The 21,180-nt window shown below is 37.2% G+C and overlaps 3 protein-coding genes across 3 annotated transcripts; all 3 read right to left on the reverse strand.

The window, feature by feature from the left end:
* Positions 1–3,238: 3,238 nt before the first annotated feature.
* Positions 3,239–3,727, reverse strand: LOC126661896 (uncharacterized). The gene has a single exon (XM_050355777.1). It carries the CDS (start codon positions 3,725–3,727, stop codon positions 3,239–3,241), a length of 489 nt encoding a protein of 162 aa, XP_050211734.1.
* Positions 3,728–14,828: 11,101 nt separating this feature from the next.
* On the reverse strand, positions 14,829–16,487 carry LOC126661374 (cytochrome P450 77A3-like). The gene has a single exon (XM_050355206.2). The coding sequence runs from the start codon at positions 16,434–16,436 to the stop codon at positions 14,895–14,897; it is 1,542 nt and encodes a 513-aa protein (XP_050211163.1). The 5' UTR covers positions 16,437–16,487; the 3' UTR covers positions 14,829–14,894.
* Positions 16,488–18,548: 2,061 nt separating this feature from the next.
* Positions 18,549–19,778, reverse strand: LOC126661897 (uncharacterized). The gene is made up of 3 exons (XM_050355779.1): positions 19,525–19,778; positions 18,877–19,413; positions 18,549–18,732 (listed from the first exon to the last, which is right to left on the reverse strand). Exons 1-3 carry the CDS (start codon positions 19,776–19,778, stop codon positions 18,549–18,551), a joined length of 975 nt encoding a protein of 324 aa, XP_050211736.1.
* Between the last annotated feature and the right edge of the window lie 1,402 nt (positions 19,779–21,180).

The following is a 21,180-nucleotide window of genomic DNA, read 5'->3' on the forward strand; positions in this document are numbered from 1 at the left end:
AACTCGGTTCTATTTGAGATTGTTCCATCTATATTGTTATCATAAATCCCCCTAGTCTTTCCGAATATTTATGTTTGTGCTCGCTTTCTTGATTTTGTTCAGTTTTTGCTTGATCGATATTTCCTGATCGGTTTTCCTGTTGTGACTTTTGAGTTTCTTATTTGTTTTATATGTTTTGTGACACGTGTCCTTCATTTACTGCTGCCTTTTGACATTTGTTCCCCACTATCATATTTATTGAGGCGTCATTTCAGCTGCCCCATTTCGGTTTCTATATAAACCCTCCTTTTTTTCATTTATTTAATTTTTCTTTCTTTGCTCTCATCTTTTCTTTGCTTGCTCAGGAGATTTGATTTTCTAATTTGAAGATTCATCAGTAAGTTCTTCTTTTTCTTGTGTTTTGATCTTTTTTCTTGTTGTCTTTTCTACTTTTTTCTGTTTGTTCTTCGTGTTCTAGGGTTTTTTATGTTTTAGGTTTGTGTAGTTGGGTTGGGTGATTTATATATAGTTGTTTTTGATATCTATGGAATAATGTCATCTATGGAGGATTCCTAGAACGTGGATGAGGATGTGTATGTTGACAGTGAGGATACATAAGATTTTAATCATTCCGAGGAGAATTCTGGGGCCGATTACGCTAAATCGGCCGAGCAAAATAAAGAGGAAGATTTTGTTGATTTTCCTGGGAAAAATAAAAGGACCGGGGAGGTCGGTTGCTCGAAGGCGACCTCCTATGTTCGGCCAAGACGAATAAAGCCTAGAGTAGTACGACACCTGCAAATCGCAAGGTTAGGATGGAAACTACCTTCTCCGAGCTTAACCAGAAATACATAGATTACCTTGTTTCACAGTATAGGTTACGAGAGGGGTATTCCTTAGAGTTGTCTCCCCCCGATTAAACCATAAACCATCCGGTTGATCCGGATTATGTAGTAATAAGTGTAGAACACCTTCATTCGGGTGTTCTCATTCCTTTTCCAGCCGACTTAGTGGCTTATCATAAGTTTTATAATATGCCCCTTAGTCAGTTTCACCCGAACGGGGTTAGGCATATTCTGTGTCTTAGGAAGTTGTGTCGGCAGCATAAAATTCCTTTCTCAGTGGAGCTTTTTGCCAGTATGTACGATCATCTCTTCGGTAGTTATCATGATTTCTCTTCTTTTAAAATACAAAAGTATGAGCCTAGGCATGTGGTTAATAAGGTTTCTACCTTGGTTAAGAGGTTTAGGGAAGACTGGTTCCGGATTCGGCATCCTACTGCCTTTGCCGACCTTCCTAAGCGCTGTTTGTGTATCTCTCCTATTACCCTTTTGAGGTGGGATGCCGAGGGTGCTAAGAGTCATAAGCTTCTCCAGGACGTTCTGAAGACGACTTGTCCTATTAACACCTACACCTTTATTCCTAAACTGCCCCTTGCTAAATTCGATCTGAAACGGGAAGGTTGTTCTCGGTTTTGAATTTTTGTTATTTATGTTATATATTTTTATTTTGAATTTCTGCTTATGTGATTTCTCGCTTTATGTTTCTTGCAGTGTTTAACATGGCTGCTTTTTCTGCTGCTCGGAGGAAGAATGGTGATGGGACAGTTAAAACTGCTTCGGCCACCAAGGTTGGTGCTTATGGTAGTAAGGCTGTTGGGAATCAGCCTATGACTATTATTGTGGCTAAACTGCTGGCATCGGTTCCGCCTTTGTTGAAGACCGTGAAGCGCAAGAGCTATGATAAAAACAAAGTTCCTCGGTCTCGGGAAGGTGAGACTCACGAGTTGGTTGAGAAAGATGATGCCATTCTGGCCAGCGACCGAGATGATCCCTCCGTCGTGGTTGGTTTGGGTCCCACTTCTGCTGTGGCTACCAAACAGCTGCAGGTTCTTCTCCGGTGAAGAAGAAACAGAAAGTAAATAATAGCGGAGGCCGGTGAGGCTGAGGCGGCCGAGTTGAAGTTGACTTTCCGTCTTGTTGCTCTCTATTTGAGGGATAAGTCGGAGGAAGATACCGTGGACTCCCTTACCACTGCGGTTCGTTTGGCGAAGATCGTATCTTTGCGTCATGACCAGGATGCGTTGGCCGCTACTCATCCGAAAGATTTTCTTGACACATTTATCCGCTTTTCCTTTCAGGTTTGCGACTTTTGAATATGTTTTGTTTATTTAGTTTTATTATCGTTATTTGAACATGTGTTTGCTCGGTTGTTTTAGCTGCTGATCCAATTGATGGGTTCCCGTTTGCATCAAGAAAAGTTAGCTGAGCAGGCTTCTGATGATCGGGAAAAACTGACCAAGAGCATAATGCTTGAATTGAGAAGCTGACACAAGAGCTTGCTGAGATGGTCAAGGAGAAGGACGAGCTTCCCCGTTTTACGGATTCTGCACTCGGATGGTGGGCATGCTTATCTCTACTGCTATCATTGTTTCGCACCCGTAGTTAAGCTGTACGAAGTCCTTCTTGTGTCAGCTTTAGGAGTGGTTCTGTATGACCATAGAACACTGTGCAGCTCGTCTGCCCATCAGCCTTTTGCTTCGTCTAGTCGTTTCTTTAGCCCGTTCACAATGGTTTTATTAGTGACCTTAGTCATCCCATTGGTTTGTGGATGAGTCGTCGAAGTAAACCTTAGATCAATTATGATTATTGGTATGCCAAAGCGACATATTATCTCTCTTCGCAGGAAATTTCATACTCGGGATACTGTTATGGTTGAAACTGCTTCTACTTCAACCCATTTAGAAAAATGGTCGACCACGACTATTAAAAATCTTCTCTGCCTGTTGGCTGTTGGAAATGGGCCGACTATGTCAATTCCCCACGTGCTGAATGGCCATGGGTTGACTATAGGGCTTTGCTCAGAAGTCAGTTAGTGGTGTACATTTTGATGCTACTGGCGTTTTTCACACTTTTGTACCAGGTCAGAAGCATCTTGTGCCAGAGTCGGCCAATAGTATTCTTGCAAAACTATTTTTCGGCAAAGGGCTAGGTGGAAGATGTGACTACCACACATGCCTTCATGCATCTCAGTCAAGACGTATTTTCCTTCTTCCACTGTAAGGCATCTAGACCAGGGGTGTGAAAATGATTTTTGATACAAGATCCCATCTCGGTATGAGAAGTGTGGTGCTCGGCGTTTGACCTTACTTGTCGTGTTTTTATCTTCTGGTAAACTTCCATTTTCCATATATGATATTATGTGCTCCATCTATTGATCCAGTGGGTTAATTAGGAATGTCACCTCTGGATTCTGAATGCTACTGAAGTTTTGAACCAATGAAGGTAATGCGTGGTATTGTTTCATTTGATGCTCCGGCTTTGGCTAGTATGTCTGCTTCTTTGTTCTCTTTTCTAGGGATCTGTTCTAGTTCCCATCTCTCGGTGTCTTTAGTTATGTTAGCTAGAAGCTTTTTAACTCGGCCTACATACTTTCTCATGTCGAGATCTTTTACTTCAAATAAATCGAGTACTTGGTTGACCACCAGTTGTGAGTCACTTTGGACCTTGAGGCATTCAGCCTTGACTACCGTTGTCATTCTTAGTCCTGCTATTAGCGCTTCATATTCTACTGAATTGTTTGTAGCTGGGAAATTCAAATTGATTGAATGTTGCATTTTGATGGAATGTGGCTCTTTTAGTACCATCCCTACCTCTGATCCCGCAATATTTGAGGCTCCATCGACCTCTGTGGGTTGATCATGTGTTGTTATTTCAGCGACGAAGTCTGCTAGGATTTGCGCCTTCATGGATGAGCTCGGCTTGTATTTTATGTCATATGCTCCTAAGATGATGGACCAATTGATCAATCTACCTGATGTTTATGGTCTTTCCAGGGATTTCTTGAGTGGTTGGTTTGTTCGGACTACCACCGTGTGAGCTTGAAAATACCTTTTCAGCTTGTCCAGAGTCAGAATAAGTGCAAATGTGAATTTCTCAATCTTGATATATCTGAGCTCGGGGCCCTTCAATACCTTGTTCGTATAGTATATCGGTCTTTGCTCTCCCTCTTCTTTTTTGACAAGCACTGATGCTACTGTCCTATTGGTGATACTCAGGTATAAGTATAGAATTTCTCATGCCTCGGGTCGACTGAGGAGAGGTGGTGAGCTTAAGAATTTTTTGAGCTCATTAAAAGACTTTTGGAATTCTTCATTCCACTCAAATTTCTTTACATGTCTTAGAGTTTTGAAGAACGGGAGGCATCTCTTCGCTGAGTTTGACATGAATCACCCGAGATTCTTCCATTGAATTTCTAAACTTCTTTGGCGGTTCTGGGTGCTTTCATGTCTATGATTGCTTTTGTTTTTTTCTGGAATTACTTCGATGCCTTTCTAAGAGATGAGGTAACCTAGGAATTTTCCTACTGGCACCCCGAAAGCGCACTTATCCGGGTTCAACTTGAGTTTGTACTCTTTGAACTTTTCAAACACCTCTTCCAGATCTTTTGCATGGTCCTATACCTTTTTTAATTTGACGATGATGTCATCCACATACACTTCCATGTTACGAATGATCCGGTCCTTAAACACGAAAATCATCAACTGTTGGTGTGGCTCCAACATTTTTAGACTGAAAGGCATTTGTTTGTAGCAATATGTCCCTTCATCGGTTACAAAACTTGTTTTTTCTTCATCGTCTTTGTGCATAGATATCTATTGGTACCCTTGCGCTGCACGAGTAGACTTCGTAGCCACTGGTTGAGTCAACTATCTAGTCGATGTTCGCTAGGGGGTAGCTGTCTTTAGGGCATGCTCAGTTAAGATCTGTGAAGTTTATGCACAATCTCCACTTCCCATTTGGCTTTCTTATGAGCACAACATTTGATAACCATTCCGGGTAGTATACTCTTCTGATAAATCCAGCAGCCAATAGTTTGTCTACATCGGCTTTGATAGCAATTTGCCTATCGACTACGAAAACTCTTTTATTCTGTTTCACCGGTTTGCAGGTCGGGTCCAAGTTTAGCTTATGTGAAATGATTGCCGGATCTACCCCCTCTATCTCTCCTGGGGTGTTAACGAATTCCACCTTGTTTTTTACTAGCATGATGGTTATCTCATTATTTATAGCTCGTGGTAATTCTGCCCCTATCATAACCGATTTTCGAGTTACCCCTGCAAGGTCCACCTTTTCTAACTTTCCATGAGGCGCCAATTTTTGTTCATCCGAGTCTGGTATTTCCATTATTTTTGTGGCTAGTGTTTTCGACACACCCTTCATAGACACTAGATATCACATTTTTGCTATATCTTGCCTCCCTATAACTGTCACCACGCCCTTCTAGGTGGGGATTTTTATTGCTGGGTACTTGATACAAGTAACCGCTCTTTTGCTGTATAGCATCGGTCTGCCGAGGATGATATTATAGGCGAAAGGCATGTCGACTACCATTAACAGTGATTTGAATTTTTTAATAATGTCGACTAGGCCACCATCTGGAGTCCTTATCTCTTTTCCTAACTCGATTGTTAGTTCAGCTACATCTTCTGCTCTTACTAGTGCTCCTCCCAGGCCGACTAAGGGTCTTCTGACCGGTTTGAGATTAAGTATTGAACATCCTATTCCGAGATATGCTTCCTTTGTAATAAGGTTTACCGAGCTCCCCTCGTCTACCAGCTGCCTCATTACCCAAAGATTCTCTATTAAACAGAGATTACTAATGGATCCTGATGTAGAAAGTCTACACCTTTGCCATCTGCTGGGTCGAAGCTAATATCATGTAGAGGTGTTTCCTCTACTATGTTCATTACCATTTTTTTGCCTTTTTCGCCGACTACGCTTGTACTCGGGGTCTGCCATGCCCCATATTATTGTGTTAATTACACCTGCTACATTTTACCTCTTCGGTGGTGGCCCCTCTTCTCTTTTGTTGCTTTTCTCTCCTCGGTTATTTCCTCCCGAGTTGTAGCTTTTTCTCTGTGCTACGAAATCTTTTAGGCGATCCACTTGCACCAGTCGTTCGATTTCTTTTTTCAAACTTCCACATTCGTCGGTGACAGTTCCATGCCCGTCATGAAATTGGCAGTATTTCTTTATGTCCCCCTCGTATTGCAACCTGGGTAGGTATCAGACTGGCTCGTTGTTGTTTTAGATCCACATCAAGATATGTGATCTTAATGTGTTCAGAGGAATGAAGGCTTGATTTTCTATTTTGATTGGTCGGTGTGTTTCTATCCAAGGAGGTATGGGCTGTCGTGATTCTCTCAGTCTGAACTTGTATTGCATGTTATTCTGGCTGAACGTTGGTCTTTGTGTGTAGGGTTGTACAGCCGTGTGAGCAGCTTTTCTCCGTTGGTCTTCATCTAAATTTATGTAGTTTCATGCCCGATCCATCAGTTGGGAGTATGTTTGTACTGGATTTGTTATCAGGTTGTCTCGGAAAGCTTTCATTGTTGTGTTGTCTTTCATTGCGTCTATCACGGTATCACCATTCAAATTTTCCACTTCAACTGCCTCGGCATTGAATCTAGCGATAAAACTTTGCAAACTTTCACCCAATTTCAGGTAGCAAAACTTGAGGTCACTAAATTTCTTTTTGCGCTGTATGCTCAGGGAAAAATGAGTTCGGAAGGCCCTTGCCAACTCGTTGAAACTTCAAACGGATCCTTCCTTTAAACTTTGGTACCATATAGCTGCTGGTCTTTTTAGATTTGTTGGGAACAATTTGCATACTGCTTCCTTGGATAGGCTTTGTACCATCATGACCTCCTGAAAACAACTTAGGTGGGTGATGGGGTCTCCTGTTCCGTTGTAGTCATCCAACTTTGGTGTTTTAATTCAGGGGGAAAGGCTCATCTCAGATTTTCACCGACAACGGGTTTCTAATATTTAAAGCTTGTGCTTTTTGGTTCCCTCCTTTTGAACATTTCCATCTCGATTCGCACCCTTTTTCTTATTTCCTGCTCCAAATTTTTCTTATGGCCTGACCCCGCACCCGAGCTGTGTACGCTCTCCTCGATTTCTACTCTTTTTGTCGTTTTTCTTGCCTCATCGGGTGTTTTATGACCAGTCTGGTTCATGTATTCATTCCTTGGGATTTGGTGTTCTTACTGGTTCAGGGTGGCATCATCGGGGAATGTTTGTCCTTGGTAAAATTTAGAGGGATGAGGAGGTGCTGTTGGAACTTATGGGGTGTGGTGATGTTTCCTCGGGAGGTAGTTTGAGCGGGAGGTCGAGTATGGCCCTACTGGACCTATTGGAGGAATGCTAGTTGCCGACTATGCAACTCGATGTATTCTTGTATTTAGGCCAAGAGTGGGGTTTTGGTTCTCGGTTACAGCTGTAGCCAGAGGGTTAGGAGTAATCACCAGGGTGAAATTTTAGGTTGGTGAGCGCTATGCCAGGTCGTAGGGAAATATTTTGGGGCATCTGAGGTGTGGGTGCGACGAATGAGATCGATGAGATAGATCCCGAGAAGGGCATTCCCCAAGGGTAGTGAGTAGTAACTCCAGATGTTGTGCCCAGGTGGGTACCACCCCTAGAGGTTGTTACCGAACAGGACGAGCTATCGCCGGTTCCTCTGCGTGCAGAAGCATTGAGCCCATCCCCAGGGGTGTTGCCTTGAGTGTTTGTTTCTGAGGATCATCATCTTCTACTCTACTCATTTTCTATTGCCCCTCAGTGAGATAGAAAAGGGAAATTTTCTTACTTTCTTTCCCACAGACAGCGCCAAATGATAACTTGTGGATTGAGCTGGTCGTCTTAGGTACGGATATGCCTTCAGGGGAGTACCTGAAATCCGCAACGCAACCGTTAGAAGGACGCCGAAAGGGGATTCCGGCAAACCTCTCCGACGGTTAAGTCAGTAATTGTTTTAGTGAGAGAATGAAGTGAGGAGTGAAAGGAGTTAAAAGTTTGAGAGAAAAGAGTATTAACCTTTTTTTACCTACCTTTCCTAAGTCTTTTATACTATGCCTTTTTGTTGCCTCTTTGTCTGGGCCGACATATCTGATGTAATTCTCTTTGTCTGTGTAGAGAATGTTAGGGATGTCAGAGTACATTATGTCAGACTTTGTCGTTGTAATCAGGGCGCAAATCTTGCTCGGTTATGCCAAGATGGTTATTATGCTTTGAGGGGTCCAGCCCGGTTGGCCGAGCGAGCCTTTTACTTCTGCAGTTTGCTCGGTCTTCTGAGATAATATCGTATTCTTGGGTAAGTCCGTCTCGGTTGGCCGATTAGGTCCTTGGTGTTTGCATTATTTACCGCCTTGGGTAATATCGGTTATGGAGGTGAGGATACTCAACTTGGTTCTTTTTGAGATTTTTCCATCTACATTGTTATCAAGAAGAAATCAGTCTATAGCACAAGCGTTTGGGGCATGCTAGTGAAAAATATTTGAAGGTTCTCGTAACTCAAGGATTTTTGAAGGGACTACGTTCTTGCAAATTGGATTTATGTGAGCTTTGTGTGAAGGGTAAGCAGACAAGGGTGAAGTTTGGCACTGCAATCCACAATACCAAGGATATCTTGGATTATGTTCACTCTGATGTGTGGGCCCCTTCCAAAACAGCGTCAATGGGAGGCAAACATTATTATGTTACCTTCGTTGATAATTTCTCTCGCAGAGTCTGGGTGTATACATGAAGTCGAAGGATGAGGTTTTGGGAGTTTTCCTAACTTGGAAAAAGATGGTGGAAACTCAAACCAGTAGAAGGATCAAATGTCTCCTAACGGGCAATGGCGGAGAATATACTAGTGATCCTTTTATTATAATCTGCAAAGATGAAGGCATTGTTTGACACTTCATAGTTAGACATACACCACAACAGAATGGGGTGGAAGAACGCATGAATCGAACGATACTGGAGAAAGTTTGGGGTATGTTGTCCAATGCTGGGTTAGACATAAAGTTTTGGGCTGAGGCTGTAACATATGCTTCTCACCTAATTAATCGTTTACCATCATCTGTTATTGGTTAAAAGACACCTATAGAAAAATGGTATGGAGAACCTGCTAAAGATTATGATTCTTTGCATGTGTTTGGTTCCACTGCATACTACCACGTAAAGGAATCAAAGTTAGATCCAAGAGCAAAGCAGTCACTTTTTTGGGGATCATCCAAGGAGTGAAAGGCTATCGTCTTTGGTGTCTAGAGAGAAAAAAAAATCTTTAGCAGGGATGTTACCTTTCATGAGTCTACCCTGTTGAAGAAGGTAACATCATAAAACATACAAAGTGATGGTACTTCACAGCACGTGGAGAACACTCTAAAACAGGTGGAGTTTGAAAGAATTGTTGACCCAGTGAATAAAAGACGATACATGGAAAATCCTACAACAGAGAAGTCAGATGAAAAAGAGGTTCAAACCCAAGAACCTCCACAGCAACATGAGTCAATTGCATTAGGGGAGGGTAAACGGACTAATAAACCTCCCGCTTGCTATGTTAATTTGGTAGCATGCACATCTTCAATTGCAAATGATGAGCTTCCTACCACTTATCGAGATGTTGTCCAAAGTTCAGAAGTAGAAAAGTGGAAGAATGTTATGCATGAAGAAATGCAATCTCTTCATAAAAATAAGACTTGGAAACTGGCGAGTCTGCCGAAGGGAAAGAAAGCAATTGGATGCAAATGTGTATATGCAAAGAAAGAAGGATTTCCTGACAAGGATGATATTCGCTATAAGGAAAGATTGGTAGCTAAGGGCTATGCTCAGAAGAAGGGAATTGATTATAATGATGTTTTTTCTCCAGTTGTTAGACATTCCTACATTAGAATCTTGTTGGCCTTAGTAGCACAACTGGATATGGAACTATTCCAGATGGATGTAAAAATGGCGTTTTAACACGGAGACTTAGAAGAGAAAATCTACATGACTCAGCTAGAGGGATTCAAGGTTGTCGGTAAAGAGAAATTAGTGTGTAAACTTGAAAAGTGGTTATATGAATTGAAGCAATCACCAAGGCAGTGGTACAAGTGATTTGACAAGTTTATGTTAGGGTAGAAGTACACAAGAAGCAAACATGATCATTGTGTGTATTTACGCAAGCTACAATGGTTCCTTCATATATCCTCTAATTTATGCTGATGATATGTGGATAGCTTCAAGGAATAAAGAAGAAATTGAGAAAGTGAAGGCTCAACTCAGTCAAGAGTTTGAGATGAAGGATCTAGGTGAAGCTAAGAGGATTCTCTGTATGGAGATAAGTAGAGATAGAAGTTTAGGAAAACTTTGTTTGTCTCAAAAGGAATAGTTGAGAAAGGTACTAAAGCATTTTGGTATGGATGAACAATCAAAACCTGTTAGTACTCCACTCGCTCCTCACATGAAGCTGAGTGACTCTTTATCTCAAAAGAATGATGCGGAAAAAGATTATACGTCAAAGGTTCTGTATGCGAGTGTTGTTGGCAGTTTGATGTTTGCTATGGTGTGTACAAGGCCCGACATTTTTCATGTAGTTGGGGCCGTGAGCAGATACATGCATGCACCTGGAAAGGAGCATTGGCGAGCTGTAAAATGGATTTTGCGGTATATTCTGAAGGCCGTAGATGTTGGTTTAATATTCGAGCGGTACAAGAAAGATGGTCAAAGTGTTATTGGATACTGAGATTCAAATTATGCGGGTTACTTAGATTAGCGGCGATCAACTACAGGGTATGTGTTTACATTAGCAAAGACGCTGATTAGTTGGAAGTCTACTTTGTAATCAATAGTTTCCTTCTCTACCACAAAGGCACAGTACATGGCAGTTACAAAGGCTGTTAAAGAAGCGATTTGGCTTCAAGGGTTGCTTGGTGAATTGGGAGTTTGACATAAGCATGTAGAGATAATTATGATAGTCAAAGTGCTATTCACTTAATAAAGAACCAAGTTTACCATGCAAGGACGAAGCACGTTGATGTCCGATAACATTTTATCTGAAAGGTTATCGAAGAAGGTGGAGTCCTACTTAAGAAGATTTTAACAACGGAAAATCCTGCAAATATATTGACGAAAGTGGCGACATTAATTAAATTCAAACATTGTTTGGATATGATTAGTATTCTCAGAATTTGAGATTTGGCGCTTTAAAGTGCAACAGAAGACATTACTAAAGATAGTCCAAGCCTGTAGGGAGAGAAAAGTCGCCTAGATGGAAATTTGTAAAAATAGGCTAATTTCCCACTTCTAAATTACCCCAACCTATGTTCTTTCTATTTTTATAGCAAGCTAGCCTATTACTCATAAAGATTCAGTTTGCTTTCTCTCTAGAGTTTGTATTTTATTATAGATAAATAATGGAGTATTTTGGATAGTGCCCGAGAATTTAAGCCGGTTCTTTTGGCTGAATCTCGTTAAAATTCTGGCATTCTTTTTACTGTTTATTTAGTAGTTAATATTCAGGTTAGCTGGAGTTATTTATTGTGAAATTAGTTATATCGAGTGAAATTTTTTCTAATGAGTTTTGTATTTAAATGGTGCACTTGTAGCCTACCATTCTATTCTAGGAATTTTCCATATAACTATCTAGCACAATACGTGACTTGCTAGTGATAATTGTTAAGCTTCCGCGACACTTTTTTCTATTGGTTCAAAATATAAGGATTTTATGGTGTGATTATAGTAGAAGCACTGGCTGAAAGACTAAAAAAATCAACTTTAAAAGATAAAAAAGAAGTATCAATCTAATTATAGGGTATTACGATAACAGGCCAAATGCTATGTTGAGAGCTCAAATTCCCATAAGGCTGAAAACCGTCGGTGGCTAAATCTAACCTTACATTGCGAGCATCACTTGCAAATGAGCTGTGTAACTCGTCAAATTTTTTCCAAGAAAGACTATCTGATGGATGTCGCATTATCTCCTTGTCACTATCATAATACCGTTTATTTTTATGCCGAGACATATTTGAGGCAATCTGACTAGATATAAATAATCTTTGCAGTCTAGGTTTTAAAGGAAAATACCTAAGCACTTAATGCGTCATTCGTTTACTGCTATCTCCCCCTTCAGATGACTTCCATCTTGGTAATCCGCATTCTCCACAAGAAGTTTCATTAGAAAATGATCCCCAATATAAGGTACAATGATTCAAGCAAACATCATACTTCTCATAATTAAGGCCTAGAGCACAAATATATTTGCGAGCGCTACTGTACGACTCTGGTATAGTCTGTTTTGCATTAGGTATAATCTCCCTCAATAACTTAACTAACTCATCAAAAGATTTGTTAGTCCATCTATGAAAGCTCTTTAAATGAAGCAACTTAACTACAACAGCCAATATCGATAGCTCGCATTCTAAATGCAACTTGTTTTTCGCTTCCCTTAGCAAATTGTAAAAATTGGCAGCATATCCTTCAGGCTCTTCTTCATTAGCTACTCTATTAGAACTTGAAGAATTGTAACCTTATTCTCCATTATTGTTGAGGTTAGAAGGAACATGAATATCTTCTACCAATCTAATCATCTCATTACCAAAGAAAGAATCTTCGTTTAGATTTGGTTCATCATTGATATATGTGGCTTCATTTGAGGACTCGCCATGTAAATATCACTAACTATAAGTTTTAACAATTCCAAACTTTAACAAGTGATACCTAACTTTAAAATTCTCCCTATAGTTGACATTTTTGCACTTTATACATGGACATCGAATAACTTTTTCATTAGAAGCATGATTAAATGCATAAGATAAAAAGTCATCCACTCCTTGAATATAGATTGAATCTTTACGGTTATCAATCTCCATCCAACATTTTTCTGAAGCCATATGCTATGTAATTAAATCCAAGTTAGAACTATTTTAAAATCATATTGGTTAGCAAAATTAAAAAAAATTAATATTATTAATATTTTTTTAAAAAAGGATAAAGACAATTGTCATTATATACTTCTAGACATAAATTAAATACCATTACCTAACTTATCGGCTCTCCAAATCATACTTTTTAACCAAATAAAATAAATTTTTTCATTCCGCAGTAGCATAATATAGATTATATGGATTTTCAATTCTGCAGAATTGAATTTCCAATTATGCAGCAGAATTGGTTCCAATTCTACTACAGAATTGAAATTCTGATTTCTAATTCTGTTGCAGAATTGGATTCTGCAGCAAAATTGGATTCTGCAACAGAATTAGAAATCATAACTGGATTTATAATTCTGCAGCAGATTTCCAGTTCTGCTGCAGAATTTGAAATCTGATTTTCAATTCTGTTCTACAGCAGAATTGGATTTCTAATTCTGATGCGTAATTAGAAATCCAATTCTGCTGTAGAATTTTGTAGCAGAATTAGGGTTCTATTTTGTTGCCAATTCACTCAATCAATCAACAAGCCAAATTTAATTTCAGATGCAATCAACACAAAACACAATCCCTAAATATATGATATAACACATAACAATTAAGATCAAAAAAATATAAAGAAAAGTACTTATTTCAAGCATGATCAATTATGATTGAAGAACTAAAACCTAAAAGGAAAAGAACAAAAAAGAAATCAATTAGGGCAAAAATAAACTTACAAAGATGATAACCCACAATGTTCATTTCGCAAAAAAAAAGTGATTTCCAAATCTAATTGTGCCCTTTAAATAGAACTGATTATCCAAATCAAATGCTTAATCCAATTTTGTCTTCTATAAAAGAGCATTGAAATTGAGTTCTAAAGAGTTATAGAAACATGTTTAATACAATTGTAAAACCAAACGTACCATGAATTTGATAAAAAAATTCTGAAAATTGGTGTTGCACAATGAGAATTTGACCTAGAGAATCACTTGTATACACTAAAAAGTACGATGTTTCACTAGTTTACACCAAACCAAATACCGCCAATTTTTTTCTTTTTTTCTAAAATTGCCGCTTTTTGTGAGCTAATTGGATAGTTTAGCAATTCAGTCCCCTATTCTATTTAGGTTTTCATCCATAGTAAATAGTCAATTTGGTCCCTTATTCTATTTAGGTTTTCATTCCATAGTGAATAGTCAAATTGGTCTCCTATAATGTTGTAATAGAAAAATTGGGGACAATTTTTTTAGAAGTCCCCATTTTATTGAATTCAATTTTTTGGGGACAATTAAATTATTTTGGTCCTCCAATTCCGTCCCCTTACATCCTTTTTTGTAGTGTTAGCTTTCTTTTCACGTACCTACCTAATTCAGATTATCTTTTATGTTCTTCAAAGATTAAAATAAGCTGGACAGTGCTTTTCTTTTATTGCAATATGTGTTATTAGCTATACATGGATTGAATTATATTGGATATATTTTAGGATTATTGATGTATGAAATTGTTCAAGTGCCTCACCGGTATATGCTATTTTATTCTTTTATTTTGCAAAACTATTCTATGTAATCCCTTTTTTGAGTTATTTATTTTAACTAGCTCAATTTTGATGATTTTCGTAATTGTGGTATTAATTTATTAATCAGTAGATTACAGATTTATTTTTATTTCCGCTACGTCATAGGCAAATAAAACTAACTTTTTTTCTTTTGGTACAGGATACATGAGATGTCCTGAACGGGTCCCAACTATAAGACGGCACCTCTAAACTTTTTACAGTAAGACTAATTCCCACTCGAGCCGGGTAGGTCACTTGTGGGAGGCAGATCTCTGGCCCCAAGCTGAAAGTGCATGGATAAACGGTGAACAGAAAATAATTTAGGGTCTAACATCAAAATCATGCTAAAATACAAGGGCCTGTCCATTTTGCCTTTAATTAAGTGAAATATTTGGAACTTAGGATTCAATTATCATTTGTATTCTACAATAAGAATTGTTTAGAACTCTTGAACTTAATATTATTATTAGTTTGTTCTAGAATAAAGAAATGGAATATTTAAAGCATTCCATTAGAAATAACAATACTCACGAAATTCTTTGTAGTCCAATATGGATCATATGAATAATCATATAGAGCAAATATATTATATTTTTTTATATATATAAATATATTACCACTAGTTTAAATTTCACACCCTTAATCCCTAGGCTTAATCTTAGCCCTAAGGGTACTCTTCATAACCACAGTAAACTCAAATTTTCCACTAAAATCAACATTGCTATCGGATGGATAAGCACTCCATTCAAATTCTTGTACCATTCTTGCAATCATTAGATGCAAATGCACAGTTGCTAACCCTAAACCAGGGCAAATTCTCCTTCCTACACCAAACGGTGTCATTTTTACTCCGCTAACTCCGGTTATATCCGCTTCCTCAGTACCGGAAACAAACCGATCTGGATCGAATTTTTCCGGGTCAGACCAAATTTTTGGATCCTCCCCTATAGCTGGAGAAAAAACTTCTATATTTGTATCGGTTGGCACATCGTACCCCCCTAACGTTGTTGGCTCACTAACTGCATGGCTTAGTAGAAAAAAAGTCGGTGGGTGTTTACGTAGCAACTCTTTTACTACTGCTTGTAAATACTCCATCTTCTCTACATCCTTCTCATTCACCTTTCGATCACCGGCTGTTTGTTTAATTTCATTGTACAGCTTTTTTTGAACATGAGGATTGTCGATGAGTTGTGCGATTCCCCATTCGACTGCGGTGGCAGTCGTGTCGGTGCCACCATTGAGGAACTCTGAGCAAAGGGTAACGAGCTCTGGATCTGTCGGGGTTGATAGTTCTTTTCGCCCTTCGATTTTTAGGTCGAAAAGAGTATCGAGATATGACAACGGGGTTGATTTGGGGTCTGAATCTAGGTTTTGTAGATCGTTTCTTCGCTTTTCGATCAAAGGAATCATGAAATCAAGCTGTTCTTTTCTAACTTGAGACACACGTTTTCTTTGCTTAGAGAAAAAAGGACTTAAAATGGGAAGAAAATCATCAATTCTTGGATCAAGAGCCATCAAAACTGATTTCATAATTTGATCCATTTTGATGATTGTATCTTCATCCATTTCGAGTCCGAAACACATAGCTAAAAGTATACAAAAAACCGCAAATCTTGCGTTTTTCAGTACCCAAACAGCTCCATCATTAGCCTCACCCTCAATTCTAACCCTATCAATAAATTTATCCATTGCACTATCTCTTACACTCTGAAACTCCTTAATCCTGCTTGAACTCAGCATATTCTGAACCATGTTTCGCCTCAGCGACCGCCACACCGGTCCATAAACCGCCGCATTGACAGTGAACTTGTTGCAGCTGAAGACAGATCTCGTAGGGTTTTCGCGTGGCCGGGTTGCGAAAACCGAACCCCTTTCAACAAAAGCTTCATGGACTAGTTTAGCATCAGTGATGATAATAAGCGTTCTAGTTCCCATGTTGAGAGTAAAAATGGGACCATACATGGGAATTAAATCTTGTACAAATTGAAAGAAATGTTTCCCAGAGCGAGCAACTTGAAAAAGATTGCCAACTATAGGCCAACCGGGTGGTCCTGGAGGAAGGTTTATGCGCTTAGATTTTGTATTGCAAGAGAACACAAAAACGAGGGCTGAGATTAGGAAGACAAGAATGGCTAAGAAGAGATGATAGTAACAGGCAAGAGAAGCTGCTGCGGAGACCATTATTGTTTTGTTTGAGAGAGAAGTAAATTTGGTAAAGAGAAATGGAGAATATAAGGATGGGAAGAGCATGAATTTACAGGTAAAGCTTTAATTAATGTGCAGCATGTGTTTTTCCTACCCAAAATGTATGGCTAATAAATTTGTGTCCTTTTCCATCTCTCTTGATGTATACTTTTATTGGACAAAAGGTCAATTCGTCCCTAAACTTATGAAATGCGATCAATTAATCCGGTTTTTTTTATAATAATTATTTTTTTATATAAATAAATAATTATTTTTTTCAATATTTTTTAAAAAATATTTTTTTAAACTTTTTTATTTTTCTTTTTAAATAATTATTTTTAAAAATAAAAATAATTTTAAAAATATTTTGTTTTAAAATAACTTTTTTAAAATAAATATGTTTTTTTAATATATATTTTTTAAAATAAATATTTTTTTTAAAATTTAAAATTAGTTAATATTTTTTTAAATATTTTTTTAATAAATAATTATTAACTCCGTCGATGATCTCTGTATTTAGCGACAGATTCCAAATCTGTCACTAATTTAGGGACGGATTTTAAATCTGTTGCTAAAATTGACTATGTAAATAAAGTGTGCACGTTGCAGATCTAGATCCTTCTGAAGCAGGTAAACTCCATGCTCAGGAGTGGAGTCAATTTATACAAATGCTTCAGAACTGGAGGATGTGTAGAAAAAACAACAACTTGACATATTAGAATGTATGTTTTAAAAAAAGGTTAATTACATATAAAATCACCACCTTTACACGAATTTTTAAAAATAACACGACCTTTAAAACGTGTCAATTCAGGGCATCACCTTTCATTTCTTTTCAAAAACAACATGGGCACGTTTTTTGATAAAATTTTGCTGACTTGGACAGCCGATGAGAGTGCCACGTGTCACGCCACGTCAGCAAAAATGCCACTAAAAATGTGTCCGTGTTATTTTTGAAAAGAAATGAAAGGTGGTGCCCTGAATTGCCACGTTTTAAAGGTCGTGTTATTTTTGCAATTTCGTGTAAAGGTGGTGATTTTATATGTAATTAACCCTTTAAAAAACTATCGATTGTTAGAAAAAAAACAATCATATTTAGTAGGGTAAAGTCTTATTATACTAAAAATAAGTCAAACTTCTCGCGCTAATTATTTGACAAATTTAGTGATGGATTTTAAACCTTCACTAAATTCGTCGGTAAAAACAATTTAGTGACGGATTTTGAATTCGTCGCTAAAACGCAGTTTTCTAGTAGTGATTTAAGTGGACTAAACCGACGTATAGCGACAAATTTGATGGAATGAAACGTATGTTGCAAATAACTCATAAAAATCAAAAGGGATTAATATTAAAGTCTAAAAAATTAAACTAATTGCAATGTCTTAAAAGTTCCTTTTTTGGATAAATGATAATTAGATTAGCACGCCCACAAATCCGTGGTCGGCAAAAGAAGACCACCAAAGATTATCTAAACATTATTACAGAAAAAATCTAATGAACGAAAAATATCATTTCTGGTGTAGGGGAAGCTCTTGTTTCTTGCTCGATGAAAATCTACCGCCTTGCAAATGCATTGAAAAACCAAATTATGAATATTTGCTCAATCGTCATTAAACACTCGATTATTCTGCGCTTTTGAAAGATGTCAAACTCATAAGTATCAAATAAGCTTCCAAATAATACGATGTCTACGTGAAGCTAAAGAATTCCAGTAAAGAAAAACAATCCTCTAATCAAAAATGGAGCAACCTAAGTAACATGACAATTAGCCAAAATAAGATTCCAAAATCTCCATGCAAAAATGCAATGAAGGACTATATGGAGAGTTGATTCATCATCATCACAAAATAAGCAACAAGACTGATACTAGTGTGTAATTTCTCGTCTTACCAAATCCATGTTTGACGAAATACGATCCCCAGCAAGTAACCAAACGAAAAATTGGATATGAGGAGGGAGAAATTCCTTCCAAATAATTTGAGCCAAGAAAGAAAAACTGACTGGAACAGTAGCAGTGGCTGCTGCAAGCAGGCTAGACATGGAAGTCATCGTGAATGACTTGTTCTACAGCAAAAGGAACAAATATGAACACTGTTGAAAAACAACAGCCTATGGAAGCAAACTCTCCAGGCGTGCGAGTTGACCCTGCTCTTCAATCTGAAGTGTTCTATTCCAACAAAGATTTCCGAAATTTTGAAGCTTCTGGTCATAAACTGAAGCAAAGAAATCTTCTTTATTTCTGCTAAGGCGGAAAAGAGAAGGAAATAACGTGTATAAAGGATCATTCAAACATCTATCCCGCTAAAAGCGAATATGAGTACAATATCCCACAGACATTGAGACTGAGTTCAAAAAGAAATCCCATGCATTCTTATTTTTAACACAAACACGATAAATTTCTTTCTATAAATGTGATAAGTGGAGAGTATTTGCTGACTCAATATCAAACCATGAATCTAAAGAAGAGCTAGTCGAGACAACGACAAACCATAGATAGCTTCTATCAGACACTATCAATTTCCACATCCATTTCATTAATAAGCAAATTTTCCTTGATCTCAAAGGATTAATATTAAGACATCCATCTTTTAAAGGAACAGAAACATCAACACAAGCAACTTTACTGAATCCCCGGGTGTCAACATTATCATTCCAGAGAAATCTTCTCATAATACGCTTAAGAGAATCATCCACAGAACACGGAATACGCAAAGAACCCAAATAATAGACAGGAAGACTATAGAGAACAGACTTAATAAGCGTGAGCCTGCCAGCGGGAGATAAAAGATTTCCCCTCCATGTTAAAAGCTGACAAGAAAAATTGGCAACGATTGGATCCCACAGTTTAATGCCAACCGACCTATCCGATAATAGAAGACCCAAATATGTAATCGGGAGTTCTTCAACTTTACAACCCAAAATGCCAAAAGCTCTAGAGAGAGGATGAGTCAATGTTGATACCAATGACAGAATACTAGTTATAGTTGATTTTCAGCCCAGATATCAACTCAAAACATCTCAAAATGCGCAGAAGATTCTCAATCGAAGGTCATTAGAAACAAAAAGGAGAGTTTCATCAGCAAACTGCAAAATAAGAATAGGTTCCTCTCGACCATCAATGTGAACACTCGATAATAAGCCCAAGTTAATCGCTTTTGTGAAAATAGCTTTCAAGCTCTCCACAGCCAAAATAAACAGCATTGGAGAGATTGGGTCACCGTGGCGAATCCCTTTCCCCATGAAAAAATTCTCTGTAGGGCTACCATTCAAAATAACATAAAGTTGGGCAGAATTAAAGAAGGAGGATATCCATCTAATCCACTTCTCATCAAAGTTCATTCTTTGATTTATCATTCATTGTCGAGTTTCGAAGTCCGCCTCCATGGGTGAATTCCACAAAACTTGGTTTATAATATTACTCTGTAGAATTGAATTTCGTCAGTAATATAATATAATCCATTTCAAATAATTTATTGTGTTCAACATTATAAAATTATAATAAAATAGGACGATATAATTTTATTTACTCATAAATCATAACTATTTTTTATGAATAATTTATTCATAATTGTTACTTAATTGACAAGAATATTATTTTAAAATAATTTCAACAGTCATGTTCTTTATTTTGCGAAGGATGCTAATTATTTTCATGCCGTATATAAAATAAAATATATTTTAATCGCTTATTTTAGGGTTAATTGTAAATTAATATACGAACTTTACTCTAATTTGCAATTACAATACGAATTTTGAAACTTGGTACCAATTTTTATTTTTTTGGTAAATTAGTACACCGACCAATCATGTAACAATACGTGGATGTATATTATATTGAATACGTTAGTGTTTTTCTAGTTCGGTGTACCAATTTTTAAAAAAAATGAAAATTGATGTGGTTATTGTAAAATTTTAAAGTTCGTGTTGTAATTGCAAGTCAGGATAAAATTCGTGTAATAATTTGCAATTAGCCGTTTATTTTGTAATTATGATAATTGATTCATAATTAAATCTAAAATATTATCTATCTTGTATAAAAAAATTGTGTCCAAATTAAATAATTTTTAGCCTAATGGTAAAAAAAATTCAAACCTTTACGACTTGTTGCAATTATATCCAAACCTTTTAATTTTTGCAATAATATCCAAATTGTATTATTATTATTTTTGTAATAATATCCAAATTGCATTTTTTGTAGCAATAATAGTCAAATTGATGGCTAAACTTGTTGTTTTCAATTAAAATATTAGGCTATTATTATGTTTTGATGTATAATAATATAGTTAAAGTCCCAATAATGGAAAAAAAACTCAAAAAAATCACATAAAAAGTGCAGTTTGGATATTATTGCAACAAAATAATGCAATTTGGATATTATTGCAAAAATTAAAAGGTTTGGATATAATTGCAATAAGTCGTAAAGGTTTGGGTTTTTTTTACCATTAAGCTATAATTTTTTTATTATAAAAAATTGTAATAATATTTCTACAGATACAAATAACATAAAATATTAAATTGTATTTTTATTCGCCACTTGGACATTTTTTATATATATAATTGTCAGAATTCGGAAATTGACGAATCGATCAAATTTATATTTTGATTTTATTAATTTAGTTATATATACACATATATGATAACATTTGTGTAAAATATATACTAAGGACGTTGCCAGCTGGAAAAGAAGCCTTCGGCCATGAACCTTCGAGTAAACTTTAGGTAGTTAAACTCTTCAACTTAT

Source organism: Mercurialis annua, linkage group LG8 (assembly GCF_937616625.2).
Source record: "Mercurialis annua linkage group LG8, ddMerAnnu1.2, whole genome shotgun sequence".
NCBI classification, from domain to species: domain Eukaryota; kingdom Viridiplantae; phylum Streptophyta; class Magnoliopsida; order Malpighiales; family Euphorbiaceae; genus Mercurialis; species Mercurialis annua.

Excerpts from the sequence above, each read along its gene's own strand:
- LOC126661896 (XM_050355777.1), bottom strand. The coding sequence starts at position 3,727 with ATGAAGGCGCAAATCCTAGCAGACTTCGTCGCTGAAATAACAACACAT.
- LOC126661374 (XM_050355206.2), bottom strand. The coding sequence starts at position 16,436 with ATGGTCTCCGCAGCAGCTTCTCTTGCCTGTTACTATCATCTCTTCTTA.
- LOC126661897 (XM_050355779.1), bottom strand. The coding sequence starts at position 19,778 with ATGAACTTTGATGAGAAGTGGATTAGATGGATATCCTCCTTCTTTAAT. Across the intron at positions 19,414-19,524 it reads GAACCTATTCTTATTTTGCA|TATTCTGTCATTGGTATCAA; the intron begins GTTTGCTGATGA and ends AACTATAACTAG. Across the intron at positions 18,733-18,876 it reads GATTCATGGTTTGATATTGA|ATGTTTGAATGATCCTTTAT; the intron begins GTCAGCAAATAC and ends TTAGCGGGATAG.